This window comes from Carassius carassius, chromosome 21, assembly GCF_963082965.1.
Source record: "Carassius carassius chromosome 21, fCarCar2.1, whole genome shotgun sequence".
Classification (NCBI taxonomy): Eukaryota; Metazoa; Chordata; class Actinopteri; order Cypriniformes; family Cyprinidae; genus Carassius; species Carassius carassius.
In genome coordinates this window covers 22,929,362-22,949,536 of record NC_081775.1, presented here as the reverse complement: position 1 = coordinate 22,949,536, position 20,175 = coordinate 22,929,362, and the positions used below count along the sequence as shown (strand labels likewise).

General features: G+C 35.8%; 1 protein-coding gene across 2 annotated transcripts in view; it reads right to left on the bottom strand.

Moving 5' to 3' along the window:
• The window catches only part of rnf220b (ring finger protein 220b), a 31,924-nt gene extending 13,399 nt beyond the window's left edge, over nucleotides 1–18,525 (bottom strand). For both annotated transcript variants that reach the window (XM_059503882.1, XM_059503883.1), the window contains exons 1-2: nucleotides 18,194–18,525; nucleotides 16,084–16,822 (exon numbers count right to left, since the gene is read on the bottom strand). In XM_059503882.1, the coding sequence (XP_059359865.1) occupies nucleotides 16,084–16,708 (625 nt within the window). In that variant the 5' untranslated portion in view covers nucleotides 16,709–16,822; nucleotides 18,194–18,525. The remainder of the gene's footprint in view (nucleotides 1–16,083; nucleotides 16,823–18,193) is intronic.
• Between the last annotated feature and the right edge of the window lie 1,650 nt (nucleotides 18,526–20,175).

Below are 20,175 nucleotides of genomic sequence, written 5' to 3'. Positions count from 1 at the left end.
CAAGCACGTCTTTTCCCCCTCCTCCTGCTGGAGGGACTCTCATCGGGGGAATTTCAGAGAAATTCCAAAATGATAATGTTATACCTTAACATGGATACACTGCCTTTATTAATATACATGGAAAAACTTAAACATAAACCAATGTGTAGCTGCATAAATCAAAGTGGGAAAAAAAGTTATATTAATTCTGTAATTCTGTTATTTTGTGTTGTATAATCTATATCTAGACTATATTGCTAAAGATTTGATAAATACCCCCCCCCCCCCCATACTGTTTGTTTTAAACTTGAATTATATTTACACTACCATTAATACTGTTAAATATAATTACAATTTAAAATAACTTTTATAATTTAAAATACTTAATTTCAGTTATTCTTGTGATGGCAAAGCTGAATTTTCATGAGCCATGAGTTTTTGTAATTTCTTATTTTCAATGTACTCCTTAACATATGTGGAAAGCATGAAACAATTCATGAGAACAGTTAATTTACAACATAAAAAAAATAGAATGATTTATATAGCACTTTGTGTATTAATGTAAACCCAAAGTGCTTTACAATCATGTGGGGGGGGGGGGGGGTCTCTTCAAAAAAAAAAAAAAAAAAAAAAAAAAAAAAAAATATATATATATATATATATATATATATATATATATATATATATATATATTAGTATATATATATCACTTCACTCAAAGTTTTTATAATAATTGTGAATTGTAAAAAAGAAAAAACAAGTGTTAACATACTCTTACTAAAAAAAGTCACGAAAAATAACAGAAAATTACTTTAAAAGCTACTAATTTTAATTAAGTATGTCACAAGAAAAGAAGAAGTCATCATCCTTAGATGGTCCCATAGGATTTTTTCTCCAAGTTATAGGATGACTGCACATGCCAACATCCATATGACAACTGTCACCGTCATGATGGGAGACGAATTCTGAGACGGCCATGAACTGACCTTTCCAAAATGCCACATTTCATCCTGGCTTTCTGTCACATTAAGACAATATGTCACAAGCCCGAAAGAGACAATACAAGAGGCTTGTATTTCACAGAGCCGCAAGCAAAGGGGTAAACAGTCATATTACTGGAGGCTAGATGAACGTGGCCCTCTTGGTAATTGATTGACGTGGACTGTATTGGTTGGAAGGTCTTTTTCAAAATGTCAGAATTCAGAATTCAGACAGCCAACGAGGTTTGAGATCACGTATCAGTTTCTTATGTTATGAGAGACTTTTTAAATTGGGAAACTAGAATAGAATGGAATAGAATAGAATAGAAGTGACATTTCAAGTAAAGTATAAAGGTAGGTCCCTTAACGATTTCTGCCATGATTTTGCCTTTCAATAACTCCGTAATGGGCGCGACCTTTCAGTAATCCGAGGGCATGCGAGAGGCAGGCGACTGGCAGGGGGCTTGTTCCCTGGCAGACTTTCTGAGGAGAGTGGCAGTTATAAAACAGAATTGGCCCACTCCACACCTGCCATGAAGCCCCGTCAAGTAGCCTAAACCCGTCTGGTTCGTGTTTAACACATCAAATGTTTCATTTTATACAGGGGATTTCATCGTTCCTTCAATATGCTTTCTGAAGTGCAGGAGTATGCAAGCTCCAGTGAGTGTTTTTATTGAGGAAAATAATGGGCCATTGAAAAAGGCTATTTAATAGGCAACATAATAGGCAATGTAGCAACACATCTGCTGTGGAAAGTAATTTCCTTCATTTTCAAAAGGTATTTTCTTGATTCAGACCTTTCATTAATCGGCTTAGAAGCAGCTTAATCACTCTGGCACTGGACCAGGTACATGTGGAAAAAAGTCTACGTTTGCTGTTATTGAGGGTAATCAATGTCTGAAATTGAAGGAAGAGAGAAAATATTACCACGATAAATCCTAGAACTCAGCTACAATTGTGAGAAAGAGATGTTGCATGCTTGGATGTTCGATATTATAAAGAGATCTATAAGATTAAAGCGAAAATGGCTTCCATTAACATCCTTACTGTCAAGTCAATGAGCTCCTTCTGTTCTGTTCCTGCCCCCACATACTTTTACTGGACAATCAGTGTCTCGTTAATGAACATTTACTGAATATTTAAATATGTGACCCTGGACCATAAAACCAGTCTTAAGTCACTAGGGTATATTTTTTAGCAATAGCCAAAAAAAATAAATAAATAGATTATAGATTTTTCTTTTACGTCAAAAAACATTAGGATATTAAATAAAGATTATGTTCCATTTAGATTTTGTAAATTTCCTACCATAAATATAAAAACTTCATTTTTGATTAGTAATATGCATTGCTAAGAACTTCATTTGGACAATTTTAATGGTGATTTTCTCCATATTTTGATTTTTTTGCACCCTCAGATTCCAGATTTTCAAATAGTTGTATCTCTGCCAAATATTGTCCTATCCTAATAAACCATACATCAATGTAAAGCTTATCTAAAAATGTACACCTTTGTGGACCAGGGTAAAACACCCCAAATGTCAAAAGGAAAACTAACATGACGATGAAACAACAACAGAAAGGCAGGTAGTACACAGACCTTGGAAATATTTAATTTTGATATAAATGTCTTTTCCAGCTTATTACTAACAATATATATTATTTTAATAAAACATAAGGCACAGGAAAAGCATGAAACTATAGGTTGGGCTTGTAGGTTATGGTCTTGGATACAGAGAAGAGTGATCAGTGTCTTGGAAATCCCTCTATCATAAATGTCCCCATAAAGATGAGGGATAGACATCTATACAGCTGCCCGATAAAGCTGTGGCACTCATCACTCCAGAGAGCTGATTGCTGCCTTTAACTGTGTGCTGTGTCAAAGAGTTCAGCCCCAGAGAAACATTCAAGACCAGGTTCAGCTCTACAGGCAGACAAGTGAGTGACAACAAATACAAATGATTCACTCAGTTCAGACTCAAGTGAATATCTTATGAATTTAAAGTCTCTCCATTTTTTTTTTTTTGAGTAGGTTTTAAGTTATTGATTGGATGAATGAGAGTTTGCGCAAAGTAATTAGCTGGACAAGTCAGGCATAGTTTATAGTCTCACCAGAAGATTGAGTTATGCTATTTTGTTGTCAAAATTAAACAATCGATCATTAAATACATAAACACTTCAAATAAATAAATAAACAAACATGTGCATGGATCCGGATCTTTATGATACGATTATATTTTCAATAATGTTTGAAATATTTTCTATTGACAGTTTTCACGATGTTATACTGTATTTCATTTTTATTTCAGCTGTAGTTAAACTTAAAAAAAAAGTTGCCTTGGCAATTACATAAAATTAATAAGGTTTTGATTTTATTTGGAGTAATTTAAAAAAAAATCATTTTAGTCTTAGTGAACTATAATACCTGTGGCACAGATGAATCGTAATTTTTTTTTAAATGGGATGAATTGATTTCCATGTCATGCACATGCAATACGCTGCAGATTCGGACTTGGGTTTTTTAGCAAACAACTGGGCTACAGTGGGTCTCTTCAAAAGGTTATTTTGATAGTAATTGATATTGAGGGTGGGAATTATTCTCTAGATCTTCTCAACAGGCTTAATTAATGAGCATTCAGGGAATCTTAAATAACAGTGACAGTCAGATCAATAGTAGTGATAAGCAGGAGAGCACTATGTGAAAGAGAGTGTTCAAAAGGGAGCAAGAAAAACCCAAGAAAATAACATTGGGGGAAAATGAACAAGATTGTGTGAGGTTAAACCTTTGGAGGAACAATTACACAATACACAGCAACAATATGATGCAGTCAGCATTATATTCTAATGACACTCATTAACCCACATCCATCCCTGTGTCATGACTCGTCTGTGATGTGATGGTCATAGACCACCATTCCCCTCTCAGATAAACTCCCATTATTTGATGGGTGGGTGCTGCTTTTTTATGGTCTCCCCAAGAACTCATCAGCAGGAGTTACAGGCTGTGAAGGCAGACACTTCAAATAAACCAAGTCTGAGAAACTGGCCAAGATGAAGACGCACACCTGCTAACCAGAGGACAGGAGAGACAATCCTGTCTAAAGTCCACACAGACAGAGTAACTGAAGTCTATGTCCTACACCTGTATAAATTTTAAGTTTAAGTTTAAGGTTTTTGTTAGTGTTCAAACAACCGCCCATCCAACCTATCCTCTACAAAAATTTCATGTTTAATTCAATGTTATGTTGTTTCTTTGTAATTGTGTGAAATTTTATTAGCAATTTCTACTAAATCTACATACACTCTATACACTCAATCAAAATACTTCCGACTGTATGTGCTTGTTATATATATTTATGTATTATATGTATGTGTGTATTATGTGAGCCTGTAATGGGCCAGTCGGGAGTCAATGAAGTGACAGCTAACACCTCATAAACCTTCAGCTTGAGGGGCTGAACTGCACTAAGCCTCACTGTAAAACACATACACACACAAACAATTAGAAATGCACACACACACACACACAACCAAACATTCTTAAATCCATGTATTAATGCACAAACGCAGGTCTTTGAGTATTGCTCACATATCTCTACAGTGCTAAGCTATGTTCTTATAATACAGAATAACCTTATGATTGTCATTATTTTGCCTCAATATAAGTCTCAACCACCCACATTCAATACATTCTTATGGCGCAGGTGTGAGCAGCTCAGACTAATGATGCCGAAAGACCATAATAATCCATTTCAATCTAATGCAACCAACTCCCACATATGTGCTGATAAGATCAGATAGCCTAGTACTCGCTGTGTCAAATAAAGATACCTTGAAAAGGTAAAGAAAGCCTGGGATGCTTTGAAGATGAACTTGTTTTGGAATAACACAGATTTTGTGACAGCTTTTGGAGGATGTGATCAGAGGATCCTCAAAGAGGGTGACAGGGCTTTCACAAAAGTCGGAAGCTCTCTGAAAATTAATAATAACCCAATGATGAAAGAGCAAAATTGATTACCCTGATTATGCACACCTGAGTACAGTTCTGCACTGTGGAACTTAAAAAAAAAAAAAAAAAAAAAAAAAAAAAAAAATTCCCTCAAGTCATTCCACACCTTTATGACTTATTTTCTACTGTGTGGGAAAAATTTAGATGTTTTGAATAATGTTCATGTTGCTCTTTTCTATGTAATGAAAAGTGGACAGTGACCAGGGGCTTTCAAGCTCCATATACCATAATGAAAATATTTAATAATTCTTCTGAAGTCATGTGTTGCTCTCTTGTTTTCATTAATTTATTGCATGGAAAAAAAGCAGCTTGAATGAAAAGGTGAAAGACATGGGTAAATAATGACGGAATTTTCATTTTTGCTTGAACTATCCCTGATTTCCTGTATCATTCTTTGAACAGTTCAGTTGGATGAAATCTTTGGATCGACATAGCCATGCTGACACATTCACACAGAGACAAGTGTATTTATCTGGCTGGCCTGTGGATGGTGGCACAGTGGTTGATTTTCTAATTTTATTGGCCACCGGGGTAGAACAGGTCTGTGCTTGTTCAGAGCCAGCCAGCGAGACACAGTCAGCCTGAGCCCACAACTGCCTCACTGGAGTCTCTACCAGAGCCAAACACACACAGAGAGAAAGTCTAACATTGGACAAGATGGTTATATGGTTGCGCTCCACAGAGGAAATAGCTAATGAAATGATTCAAAAATAATTGGGTGAATGTTTCAGATTTTGAAAAAAAAAAAAGTTTCATTTTAGTTTACAGACACTGAGATATGTAATACAGGGCACTGGTATAATCCTTGGCCATGAAACAATCATCTGAGGGTCTTAAAATCTTTGGAACGATAAGTTAATTACCAAACATTTTAAAACTATTTGCGAGGATGTATTAGAGGATCATATAATAATAATAATAATAATATGAAAAAATCATTGTATTCACAGGTTTCAAAAATTAGAAGGATCTTTTTAAATGGGGCAAAAAAATTGATAGCATACATGTGTGAAAGAAGCAAAGCTGCTTTGATTGTAAAGGGACAGATCACTCAAAAATGAAAATTCTTTCAAATATACTTCTAAAAAAGCAATTCATTTATAAGACAACTTAATAGACCAAAGATGGCATTTTGAAAAATGTTGGTAACCAAACAGTTTTAGTTGTTGACTTCCATTGTTTGGAGGAAAAAGATTCCTCAAAATATCTTCCTTGTACTATGCACTATAGAAGAAATAAAGTTATACAGGTTTGACTTTACATGAAGGGTGATAAAATAAAAAGACAGAATTTTCATTTTGGGGTGAACTATCCCTTTAACTCCATTTCGACTAATGTTGAAATTCCCAGAACCTCGCATTGGATCATTTCCATAAAATGTAGCCATTTTTTTCATGACGTAGGGAAAAAAAACTAACGCTTTGTTATTAATGACAATCCTCTGACCTTCGTTTAATAGCAATTCTTGGTTTCCACCTGCTGTGGGAGGACTGGGCCACCCAGTCTGAAGAGAGTTTAACACAGACGAGCTCCTGCGGCACAGAAAAACATGACTTCATCTTGAACGTCTAGAAGCCCATTATGAGCTGAAACGGCATCTGTGTTTTGGACGACATTTGTTCATGTATGCTTGGGAATTCGATTCTTGACAGTTTACGTAAGACGTTATTTGTCAGTGTGGCTTTGGCAGGTTTTTAAACCCTAGAGGCACATTGACTGATAAATGCAATTATATATGTTACATATATTGTTGCGTTTGCAACAACATGCAACAAACCCATCTATTCCCCTTCCACAAGCTCTGATCAGACTGCATGAATTAATATGCAACTTCTGGGTTAGTTGAATCCGATTACATCATGAACAAAGTGCATATATATATATATATATATATATATATATATATATTTTTTTTTTTTAATGGTGGTTGGTCACTTTATATGGCCAGAATAACCTGTGTAATACACTTTATTCTGATTGGTTGAGGTCAGGCTATGTGATAGTACTTTGCTAAGTAAAATGGTTAAATTAAACTTTTTTCATAGCAAGAATTTGACCTTACGGACACATGTTTGCAGTTTGTATAAGAAGCCAGTTCAAATCTTCCTCTCACCATTTTAACTCAAACAAAAGCAACACACCATCACCTTACAAAACTTCACTCTGAGAAAGGCCACAGAGCAAGGCATAATTCAAGCAACCAATGGGAACACGGCCACCAGGCAACCAGTTCAGCACAACATCCAAACATCCTTAACCCCAACCCACTAACATGCCCGGAGTTTGTTGCTCCACTAAAGCCGCATTGTTCAGCTCATTAAGTAGCTAAAGGCTAATTAGACAGCTAATGAGTGTAGGGTAGAAATTTTGAGCAAGGAGGGAGAGTGACAGAATGAGATTGCGTTGTCTTGGAGGCAGTAAAACCATCCATTTCTACCGCATTAAAGGAAGTGAAAAAGAAATCTTGTTCAGTTTTCTCAGATTTTACAATTACTGTACTAAATCCAAATCAAAGTTTGAAGTTCAAACAAATACATAATTTATAAAAACTAGCAATATATAAAGTTATACACACACACACACACAGCCCATGTTGTATTTTCTATTTTATTTAAACTTTACCTATTTTTTCTATTTAATTTATTTGATGCTTATTTAATGGTTATTGTTTAATGTAAGCAATATACTGTAATATGCAAGCCTCATGTAAAATGAATAGAAGAGTAAAACCGCTCATATAATATATTCACAATCAAAATGTTCCTGATGTTAAGTGATTTTGCTGCAAAAGTTAAATAAAAATCACGTCCTTATTGCCTTATTTTGTACCATATTCTTTTTTTTTAAGTGCTTTTATTATATTGTACATTAAGTCTAAGGTAATGTATTTGTCCCATTTTACAATGTGTCCCGTCTGTCTACCTTTTTTAATTGTAGTCAAAGGGTGACATTATTTCAGGTCATGGCCAGACAGCGTCTCTGCCTTGTTCACCTAGCCAAGGATAACCAAACATACAGAGCCCTTCACACAGCCCTGAGTAAACACAATAGGCAACGCTCCTCATCTGCCCAGCCTACCAAAGTCATTCTCCTGGTGTGTACGTGTGTGTGCTCACCTCATCCTTCCCCCATCAATAGCCCAGCAATCCCATGAGCCAATACTCCGTGTCTGCAGAGAGGAACAAAGGCCACTGCCAGCTGAGCGTATATAGATCCACAGGTCTCTGTTCTTGTTCAATCATGTCATGAAACAAATCAGCAGTAAGGGCACTTTGAGCTAAAAGTTCAATCTCCAATCTCATCTGCTCAGGACGCAGCTATCGAATGCTCGCTTAGCATCCGCAAATGAGGCTAAATTCTCTTTCTATTGGACAAGGTCTTGCCTGAATGCCTACAAAGCATTAGACTTTCAAATAAATTTCAGATGAAGAGTAATTAAAACAAAACATGCTTAAGTAAAAAAAAAAGTTCACCACAGATATGCTCTGGAGAATGTGACGGCATTTTGATTGCGCTAACTCGTGGGAATTGTTGAGTCATAATGAGACTGAACCTTTTAATGCCACAGTGCTTGTGTGGTCCCATGGGCTAATTAGGCCAATTAGCATACTAATTGCCACATGCAAATCAGGAGCATCTCAAGCAACAGAAGCTGAAGAACACTGTAGCTTATGGACAGCAGCCATCTTTCAGGCTAATTCCCTGTCCACTCTGTGACACAGACCCTCGTTAGTACCGCAGTAAAAAACATAAGAGGCACATAAAACATTATATACTGCTTGACTGTTGTTTTCTTACCAATTAGCAAAGGACTGATTTATGGTTATGACAGAAATTCCCAATAGATTTTAAACTACATTTCCCCAGGCTCTTTCATGCCCCCATGCAAATACACACATATCCCAAGATGCATGGGGGTCAACCATGAAATTCTGCAAACCACTGAATCAAGTGTTTAATGTTTATAAAGACTTTGAAATCATAGCCAAAGTTTCAGAAAAGGGCATCCTCTAATATAAAAACAAAAATGTAAATAAAAAAAGTTTAAAATGTTACAAGTGAATTTAGTCATCGCATCATCATAAAATGGACATTCATTCTGAGATTTGCTAAAAAAACAAAAACATTTTACAGTGTTATAAAATATATTTTTTTTTGAGACTAACATAAGTTAGCATTTGATGATGGAAAGGGTAATGTTAGGGGAAATTAGCATGCACGATTAAATCAAATCAATTAATAAAAATACAGTAGGAAATTACATTTTAAAATATAGATCATGTGGTAAACAGCAAAATATGAATAAAATAAATAGGTATTTGCGTTTTAGAAAAAAATGCATATAAACATAACTAATTATACCATTGTTTCATGATTTTAATAGATAAAATTGTTAAGGTCATGACCTCAGAGAATGGACTTGCCAAAAACCTTGACGTGTTTAAAATGAGCCACTTTTTACTCTAGGTTACATCTGTATATAGATACTGAAAAATATTTATATGCAATGGCCAGTGTTTTCCCTACCTTTTTGGGGATTCAATTTAAGTAATTGGAAAAATATGAGCCATATGAACTATAAACTGCATTTTTCTATTATATGAGAAGAGCTTACAAACCCTCGGTGCTGTTCATTAAAACAGCATTACTTTACTGTGCTTTTCATTTAAGGTTCAGGAGTAAGTGAAACCAATTTCCTCCATTACATGCACAAAAATGTGGCATGTGCCATCTTTTCTCAATATTGTGTAGAAAAACTTCTAAAACGCACGGTTTGTGGTGTGCCAGCTGTGGGTTTAGTGTGACTTGAGTAAAAAGGCTGAAAAGCCGTTTGGATATTATTACAAACATCAGCCAAGCATCAGTCACTAATGACAGCCCCAGATGTTAGAGGCCCTACAGGTGGACTGCATTTGAAGGGTCATTCGCAGAAACAACACTGAAACAAATCGGTGCTCTCTAAAGACCTCCGTACACAGAAATATGTCAGTCATGAACAAAACTAAAATCCAAAAAAATCTGCCCTCTGCATTTGCTTGACTGATTTGTGGGCTCATGGGACTCGAGATGTGCTGTTTTGTACTAAGCCAAACAGTCCTCCCTCTCCACCCTGGTCTGCCCCACATGCTTCCAGTCTTCTTCCTGCCGCTCTTTGATGTAAGATCAGAGAGGGCTGCTTTGGCACACACAGTGCTGGTCAATCAGGTGCAGTGTCAATGTACTTTAGAGCCGTCTATTGCTTAAATAAGTCCAAATTACTCTTTAACAGCATTTAATTAAGATTTTCCATGGGCTGTTATATTAACACTGTGATTTAGTCACTTTTTGTAGTGTATGTTCAATGTGTTTGTCAGCTACAATTATATGTTGCATCTCATTTGTTTAGTTTTTTTTTGAGTAAATAATGACGTAGGTAATTATAAAATGTAATAACATATGTAATAATTAATTAAAATGCAATCCAAATAAAAATGCAAAACAGAATCTATACTTGATCTGCATTGGATTACTTCAAGAAAGCAGAAAAGCACAGAAAGTTGTTAATAATGGGGTGTGAGAAACTGTTATCGTAGCTCTGACTGAGCCTCCGGGGTTAAAGCCCCTATTTTATTTGTCTCACGTTCCCAATAACACATAAAAGCCCTGGGTGGAGTAGCGCTGCTTTAACGAGAGCCCCGAGTCTGTGAAGCCCTCAGACGACAAGCATGCTGATCCTGCCAGTAATGGGCCTACAAGCCCCTTGTTAGGCATGTTAATGCATCGGATCTGCTGTCAACAGTGAAAACAAAAAGGGATTTTTTTTATGCTAAAGGTTTAAATAGGTTAGACTATGATCTCCAACTGATGAAGCATTTGTGGTAAGGTGTTTGTCCAAGATGCTACTGAAGAAAATTAATAGGATGCCAATAGTCTTGATGTATTCAAGTTTCATAGCAGTATTCCTTGGGTTAGGGTCTGTTTAAATATACAAAACATTGCAATTAAAACCTATTTATAAACTCTGAAACTGAACCAGATGTAATAATCATAGTATTAAATATTGTAATTATCAAATAAAATGAACATGACAAAAAAAGAGATACAGTAACTAAACACAGACTAAGAAATAACTGAGCTGGGCTGACTGGAGTTTGCTTTAAGACAGTATGGGTGGTACACAGACCTCCCTTCTAATTCACATTCCTTCCATCCGGAGAAGATGAATTAGGAAGAAAACAAGAGAAGAACATCAAGCCCCCGACCAGGATGAAAGCTCTCCCACTTAAGAGAATATTAGGAGAGTAAACTACTTCAGCAGCAGGAGACAAAATATCAAATTAGCCTCATTTAACATCAAACAGAGTAAGTGAAACTAAAAGACTTTTTTTTTCAAGTTATTTTCACCTGCAAAAATATTTAAATTCAACATATCCATTATGAATTACATCATATTATTGTACTTAATACAAATATTATATTATATTATATTATATTATATTATATTATATTATATTATATTATATTATATTATATTATATTATATTATATTATATTATATTATATTATATTATATTATATTATATTATATTATATTATATTATATTATATTATATTATATTATTACAGGACTTTTTGTGCAAAGCCTGCTGGTTAATTAATATTGAAATAAATCTATATATATACTCTTCAAAACACAACTTAATATCAAAACGGCCCTTGCAATCCCCTTGAGTGGGGATGAGAGGAACATTCAGTAGATCAATACAACTCTGGACAATCTCCCCAGATTTATGATCTCTGTGGCAGCCAGTTGAATACAGTCCATCTGCAGTTCTCACAATGAGCCACATTTTACAGCATCTGCCAGCTGTAGCTCATACATATGCTCTTTTTGTCCCTTACAGGCACCCTTAATTAGGCCGCCCAATCACTTTGCTTCATAAAGACCGTACTGCCATGGAGACAAGAATCAACTTCTCTTGGCACACATACAGAGGGAGCAGGCAAAGCAGTGATAACATTTTTAAGGGTCTGGACAGATTTATAATTTGCCCCTCCTCTACCATTCATGTTTGATCATGGGGATTAGAGATACTACCTGCTGGATAAGAAACAAAAGACTTAATATTTACAATGGCTAATTCAATTCACCACCCTAGGCAATAAAGTCAAACCCAACAGGGTAAGGTGATGTACATCTTCACCTTGGCTGTAGATTAGCTGGATGCTTATTTCGGCTCATCTGTACTAATAAGCAGCAATAAACAGAGGCGTTTTTCGGGTTATAAATCAGCACCAGTCAGTGGAGCTGTCACTGTCCCACTGATAAGCTTTATATCTTCTGACTTGTGTTTGCCTCTGTCTCTCTCTGTGAATGAGGTGATCCATGTAATTTCCAACATCAATGAAAACCAGACATCTTACAGCGGTCTCTGGCACAGAGAGAATACATGACAAATAGCTTAAATGATAAAAGCGTCATTCTGACTGTGAATCATTGAATCACTCCAGATAAACTGGCAGGATGATCCAAACAACCAATTAGAATTAGAATTCCAAACACTGGCAGCTCTGTTTCCTAGGAAAACCCTCCAAAGCTGAACATAGTATGGAATGGCACTCCTGTATTTCAATGGAACACGTAAGGACCATTAAGATTATCTTAAGAAATTAAGACAATCTTCTTTAATAAAGCAACAATTGCCACAGCGCTCAGATGTATTTCTACATGTTTCTACCTTCTACACATTCGCTGATCGCACGTCTAACAGAAGGGGCAAATTCACCCTTAGACTGACCGGACCAGATTAACACATAACTTCAACACATGTTCAACTTTGAGGTAATTGATAGAAAGAACGTGACACTCACTTCTTCAAGCTTTCTGCTAAGAGCCTGCTGATGACTTTGAGCGCCACTGATATATGATCCCAGACTAAACCTCAACATACTGCCATACTGAAAACCTGATGTTTACCGCCATCACTGAAGATTTTATCATGTGTAATATAGACAGACAGACAGAAATCTCATTGGATTATTATATTTTAAAATGAATTTTTGGAAATTGAAAACTGGTACTTCCTGGTATTATACTGGCACAGAAAAACAATAAAATCTATATGTATAAGTAAACACACACATATCTGTTATGAAATATATATAATACCTATTTATATTTATTATAAATAATATATAATAATGAATACATATATATGTGTAAATCTTTCTTAAATATAATCATGTATGTGTGTGTATTTATATATACATGTACATATACACAGCATACACACATACATTATGTAAACACAAACTTGCTTTTTGGATGTGATTAATCATTAATTGATTTGACAGCCCTAATAAATACAGTACATACATATTTCATTAAATAGAGTCATATGCACTAATGTATATATACATGTACCGTATATGCATACATACATACTAAACCCGAAATACCTTTCTATTTCCATTCCTTTCCTAGCCATTGCATTGCATTGACAAAAAAAGTCTTCTGCCCCTTTTTCTTTACATTCCACAAAGTCTTGTCAAGAGTTTTTGCGAATGGCATTAATACATAAAATTATTGTAGAAACCAAGGCACAGCTCTGTAAACTTTGGAAAAAATGTCACTTACAATCTGAGTCTGACAATGCTGTATGAACAGGCAAATTTCAACAAATACACTGTCTGAGAAACTTTATGCCAAGCACACACCGCCTAAGCCCAGAAAGCAGCAGGGCACAAGGCATTTACCCACACTTACTGTTGCTCTTTCTTTCTCATCAGCTCAAAAAATGTAAAATGCCTCCCGAAGGAAAATAAACAAGATTCGGCCCAGTGAAGACATCTGTCCTTCGAAAAGAATATAAAAGATCTAACTGTTTAAACAGCTGCGAGGATATTCTGTCCTTTTGAACATTTTTGAGAGACAAGCACTGGAATAACACAGTGCTTAGAGTCATGGCCCAGGGGTCAGATATTAGACAAATGACAAATCTCTTTCTGATGACACAACAGCATGTGTGTGAGGTTGTGTACCGGTTATCAGACCACATGAATCTAAACTCTGATTTACAGTTCATGAACCTAAATAATTCCCAAGCATAACAGCTGTACTTACTGAACATATACTCTTTTTGAATCTTAAAGAAAAATAACATACAAAAATAATATATTATATAATAATAAACAAAGATAATCAATAAATCACACACACACATTTATATATGTATGTATACATACACACACACAAACACACACACACACTATATATAAACATGAAAGGACAATATGGCCCAATATGCAAGCATACACATACACACACTCACATACACAACCAAGTATAATTTGGCATATTGAAGTGTATGGATGCACCCAATCCTCTGTCTCAAAAAAAGAGCATGTCGGTAACCCACTTCTAGATAAGGCAAAAACTTTTCTAAAAGAGCCTTGATGTGGGGCTCTTTTTCCCTGCAATATCTCTTCTACCTGTCAAAGTCAGTCATTATTTTCCTATTGACATTCGTCTCTGATATAGCGTGGCTCATCAGCCCCCTCTGTCGTGCCTTTCATGTTTCAGGTTCTGCCCCTCCGCCCCCACAAGGAGTTCTGATGTCCTACGAATTTAAACTTGCGCGTCTTTTTTCCCCGTCCCGCTGCACCGCACGAACGTGGGGTCCTTCGCCACGGCGGCCAATTACAGAGCAAGGTAATGAGCAGCCACGTTCTCCTTACAGCCCAGATTGACACTCTCTCCCACTCATTTGTCAACAAATCAGAATGGATGGCGTGGGGGCGATATTGAGTTGGAGGTGTCGCACTCAGAGACGCGGTTGCCGAGCAGCATCTCCTGCTCGTTATCATTGACAAGTTGTCTGGAGCTGAGAGATTTGCGAATCCTTCGCCTTTGTCATCTCTAGATCATTTGTGCGTGATTCGGTACTTATTTTGTGCATAGCCTAACGGTTATAGCCTACTCAGGTAGACTAGGTCTACTTTTGGCATTTATATGTGGACTGCATGGGACTTATATAACAAAACCAGGAGCTGTAAGTTACACTTAACACATACAAACAAAACTTAGTTTTCTGAAAGTCACGCAAGAAATAGTCGCAGATCTTAGTGTTCTCTAAGGTAGACGGTGGCCGTGACTTTGCCTATCCTCTATGTTCTATGTCCTGGATCAGCATCATTGTCAAAAAAATATAGACTTAATCCAATCCCTACCCCTAAACCTAACCCTTCCCATAATTTATTCCTAAAATCAGTGGGAAATGATAGCTGATTAAACCGAACCCTGATTATAAGCCTAAAAGAGATATTACCTGAAAAGTTAAATCTCAATTCTGATTGGTTGATTGGAATGTTGTTCCAGGATCAACATGGATGTTGATCCAGAAACATGTTGTACTTGGTGTAATTACACTCACCAAGGTCGACCTATATTAATGTGTCCATTGTTTATAACACATTCCAATAGCAGAGATAATTATTTAATAATAAAAAAATAATAAAGTAGATATGTATAGATGTGAAGCAGTGGGATTTGCACATGCTCAGGACGTATAAGAGCTCTAGGCTGCTGTCCAAATTCCATTCTCTCACGTCTGCTTATCTATATGCGCACTACTTTCCTATAAAAATAAGGGCAAACAGACCTCGAAAATTATATATAAAATATTTAAGTTTAATATTAATGTTAAACAATAATGTTAAATATTTAAATATTATATGATGTATAAACGTATACAATATACTTAATTTATATATATTTGAAACTGATAATAATACATTATACTAATAAAACAGCAATTTTACACTTTTACATATTTAGAGGGGCTTTTTTGTCTTTGTGCTCTCTCTAAGTTTATATATATAGAGAGAGAGAGTTTATTTGCAAAAACAGATAACTATTTATTAATTTTCTTAAATATTTATATTTTTTTATTGTGGTATGTTTTTACTGTGTTTTATTGTGTTAGCTATATGTTTGTTATCAAAACAACCCAATATATATATATATATATATATATATATATATATATATATATATATATATATATATATATATATATATATTTTTTTTTTTTTTACATTTAAATACACAGAATATCATGTGATATTAGATACTTACTTGGTTCTTTGTGCTCCTCTGGGCTAGATGAACCCTCTACCAACAGCCCAGACAAGCCAAAGAGCTTCTTCCCAGCATCCTCAGCTACCTTCAGGGTGTGTGGTGAACCAGTAGGAACATGAGCACCCCCAAAGTCAAAATCTTTTCCCTCCACATCTCTGTAGCGGAGGTGGGGTGATGCCTCTGGTTCCAGACAGCCCTTCAAGCGCTTGGCAGGGAGGAAGGCAGACTGGTAAGCCCCTGCATCACGCTCCTCGGGTGGGGAGGAGAATGGCCGGAAGGCCCCCACCGCTCCGTGGTTGAGCATACCCAGCGGTGAGCAGTCAAGATTGGGTGGGGCAAACTGTGGGTGGAGGTGGAGCAGAGGGGTGGGAAAGTCGCGAGTGGGAAAGCCTCCTTGCCGATGATACATAGAGGCAAAGGTGTATGAGCCGCTGGGGAACGGGAGGTGCATGTCCTTTTCCAGAGTGACCGGCACTCCAAACGGCCGAGGGGGCTGGCAGGGTACAGAGGCATCTCGTCCAGCCTCAGCTGTTGATGCCAAAACCATGAGGGCAGGGGAGGTCAGCGGGCTGGGCATGTAGGAGGAGTTCTCCATCTTAAAGGCAGTCCGATGGAGGTCCATTTAAGCAATGAAGTGCACTCAAACTCAGTGTAATGTGATGAAGAGGTCTGAAGAGCACCCAACTCAATGCTTATAGACTTAAGTCTTACAGATCAGTCATTCTCTGACGGAAATCTGTAAAAAAAACAAAAAACAATCCAAGTCACAATTATGAGTCAACTTCTGGTGGACAAAAAACAGCAGTTATTTAAGAAAACAGGCAGCAATTCCTTAAAGTCTATATTTTCACGCAGTCATTTTCTTTCTTTATAAAAACAAAAACATTAAGTGGCTAAAATATTTAGACCACAAATGAGACCTTAAAGAAATGCCTAATAATGCGTGCAGGATGAACTTTATTGTGTGAATTTAAACAACAAGGTGCTATTATCAGAAGTTTGTCTTTTAATACAGACTTTATGTTAAAAAAAGTTAAACAAAGGTTGAGCTAAATAATAAAATGCATTTTCATAAAAATAAATATATAAATCACTACATAAAATTATTAGTTTAATTTATTCTTGTTTAGACTACCTGTCTCATGTATGGTGCTGGTGCTGCTGTTCTGCATTAATCTGCGTTTATCAATTCTAAACGGCTCTACACTTACCTTTGTTTTAGTTTTTTTAATGAAGCTAAATTTAATCAAAGCTCTATTATTACTCTTAATTTTGTTTTTGTCAATCCCACTTGAAATATTTAACTTTTTGTATTGCAAATTTTAAATGGATCAAATATTTAACTAGACATTTTTATAAAAAAATTTATACTGAATATATTGTTTTAAATAACAAGTTATTTATATACACTCTCGATCATTTGGAAATATTTACGTATCTAAAGACAACAACAACAATAGCACAACAATAGCCCATCATATTAATTATTATTTGTAATAATAAATAAAGAATCAATTCTAAATAATAATTTTTTTTTAACTTAAACAAAAAGCTAATTAATTATACATATAGAGTAATTGCTTTTATGATAAAAATAAAACAAGTAAAACATTAGCCTACTATTTTTACGAGTTCGCATAAGCGGTGTGAGTGATTGACGGTGAACAAACTTTTAAATATTGCTTTTAAGAGATGAGACTGAATCTGAAATCTGCTTTAGACTAAATTCGATATAAAAATAGCATTCGATATAAAAAATAGCAATGCTGCCAAATGTTACATTTAAACTTATCTTTCAGATTTTAAGGTGTTATAAATTGATTATGTCACAGGTTTTATTCCGTTAGATGTAATTATGCGGCTTTCACAAAAATGTAATAGGCTATCATACAACGTTCTTGCATTCAAAGTTTTAGTGCACTCCGGAAAAGTTCACTCACAGCATGAGACAACAAAACGTATAGCTAAATGATCATTTAAAAACTAAACATGTAGCATAACAAAACAAGAAAGACTTGCAAAAACATATTGTCCAGCAAATATCACATTAGTAAAATATAGTATAAAAATTATAATAAATAAATTCAGGACTTCTTGTAGTACTCACAATATTGTCGTCAAACATCTTTATCTCAGTCGGACATCAAACTGTTATTTTATCCAACTCGAAACCAGATGATGTCAGTCAAAAGAGTTCGGAAATTACTAAAAGAAAAACCGCGAAAAGACGCCTTAGAAAAGCTTTTTTATGGTTTTGAAAAGAACCACGGAGGTTTAAAGAGTTGAGCTGTTTAGCGCGTGCCACCGCTGTGATGTAGATTATGCAGATGCGCGCGATGTGTCAACATCCGATCCGCGCGCACTTCTGTTAATGCTGGCGAGTCGCTCACTGTACTTGCTCTCTCTCTCTTCTCAGCCCGTCCCGCTCTGTTAACTTTAAATTCATCATCTTCTACCTCTCTGTCCGACTCGGATGTTTTGTCAAATGTAGACCTCCTTCCCGCGCCTCTATAGGGAATGTCAATTTATCTGAAGCATATAAATAAACACCAAACATTTCCAATGCCTCAAACATACCATTTGCATGTGTATTAGTTAGTACGGACTCAATACACAACCACTGGTGTCCATCTGCTGGTTAAACAACATATAGCACCTTTAGCGGGGCATTCAATTCACTTAATCTGCCATCCTTCAGAGAAAATTATTATATTACAAATAGTGTAAGTGTAAACAGTAGCTACCATAAATATAAAACGGTGACAAAACTTGGATTATTGACTGTAAGACTAATGCTTCTTCTTTTTCCTGTTATCAAATGTTCAGTAGTTGAACGATAAATTGAGAAAACGCTCCATCCATTTCACTATCTGTTTTGAATCTCATTTAGCCTATTAACAGAATTTTCATTGTGTAGTATTTTATTATATATAAAACATGAATGCAGTCTTAAAGTCAACAGGCCAGTATTAATGCTATAAACAGTTTGGCCAATTTGAGCATAAATAAAAACAAACATACGCATACATTTACTGAAGACTTTGGCCATCCTGTCTCATAATGAGAAACTGTTCTTATAGAGAGAGAGAGAGAACACAAAATAAAGTTACTCCCTCATAAAGAACTAAGGTATTAGCTTGAGTAAATTAAATCATAGTTTAATAGAGGGTTCAGACCCGCTAATTATGACTTCCAAGATCATTAACAAAGTGTTTTAAGTCTCTTGCTTCATAATCCAAGTCCTTAAATGAAAATAAACGAATAAATTTGTATGCTAGAAGGCATGTTTTTGAATATTGAGTCGTACTCTTCTTTTTGAAATTCATTTATTCAGTGGTGAATCAAATTACTTCAGTTAATTCTGCAAAGCCATGAACCTAATTGGAGTTTAATTGCTGTTTGTAAGTTTTCGGGACAAGCAAGAGAGCAGCGTCTTCGGTCGCAGGTAAAGATGCTTCAAATAATGTCATGCACCGGCAGAAAGCTTTATATAAATTGCATATATTTAGTTCTGGAGGAGTTAGAAATAAAATGCTATTTTCTCTCCAAATATACATAAATATAGAGGAAGACATTGTTGGCAGACTCAGGATGGAGAACTGTAGTAAGTGTCAAAGTGATGAGCTGTCTGCGCTGCCTCACCATCTGTGCATATGTGTGCGTGTGAACCCAAGAACTCCCAACACAGGCAGAAGGCTCGAGTGTGACAAGGAATACAGCGAGACGCATTATGATGTCCATCATTGATCGCTTCCTCCCAGGAGTCTTGGCGCCTGCTACCAGGAAACAAAAGGTTAAAATATGATACTCCCCTGTTCTCTCCCCCTCAGTGTCCCAGCAGCACCTCTGTTTACAAATTCATAGTCACATTGTCTTTCACTCAGAGTATCCCGCAACCACAACAGAATGCAAACAATACAGTTTTAAAATCCAACATCATAGAGTATTTTCTAATCAAGAAATGCAGCAGAAAAACTCTTTTTGAAATAATTTAACATGCATAAGGGTTTCTAAAACAGACAAGGACATGCAGCAAATCCTCATGTCTTTTTGGTCAAGTCCAGGCGGGCGCACAGAGCTTAGGGGGCT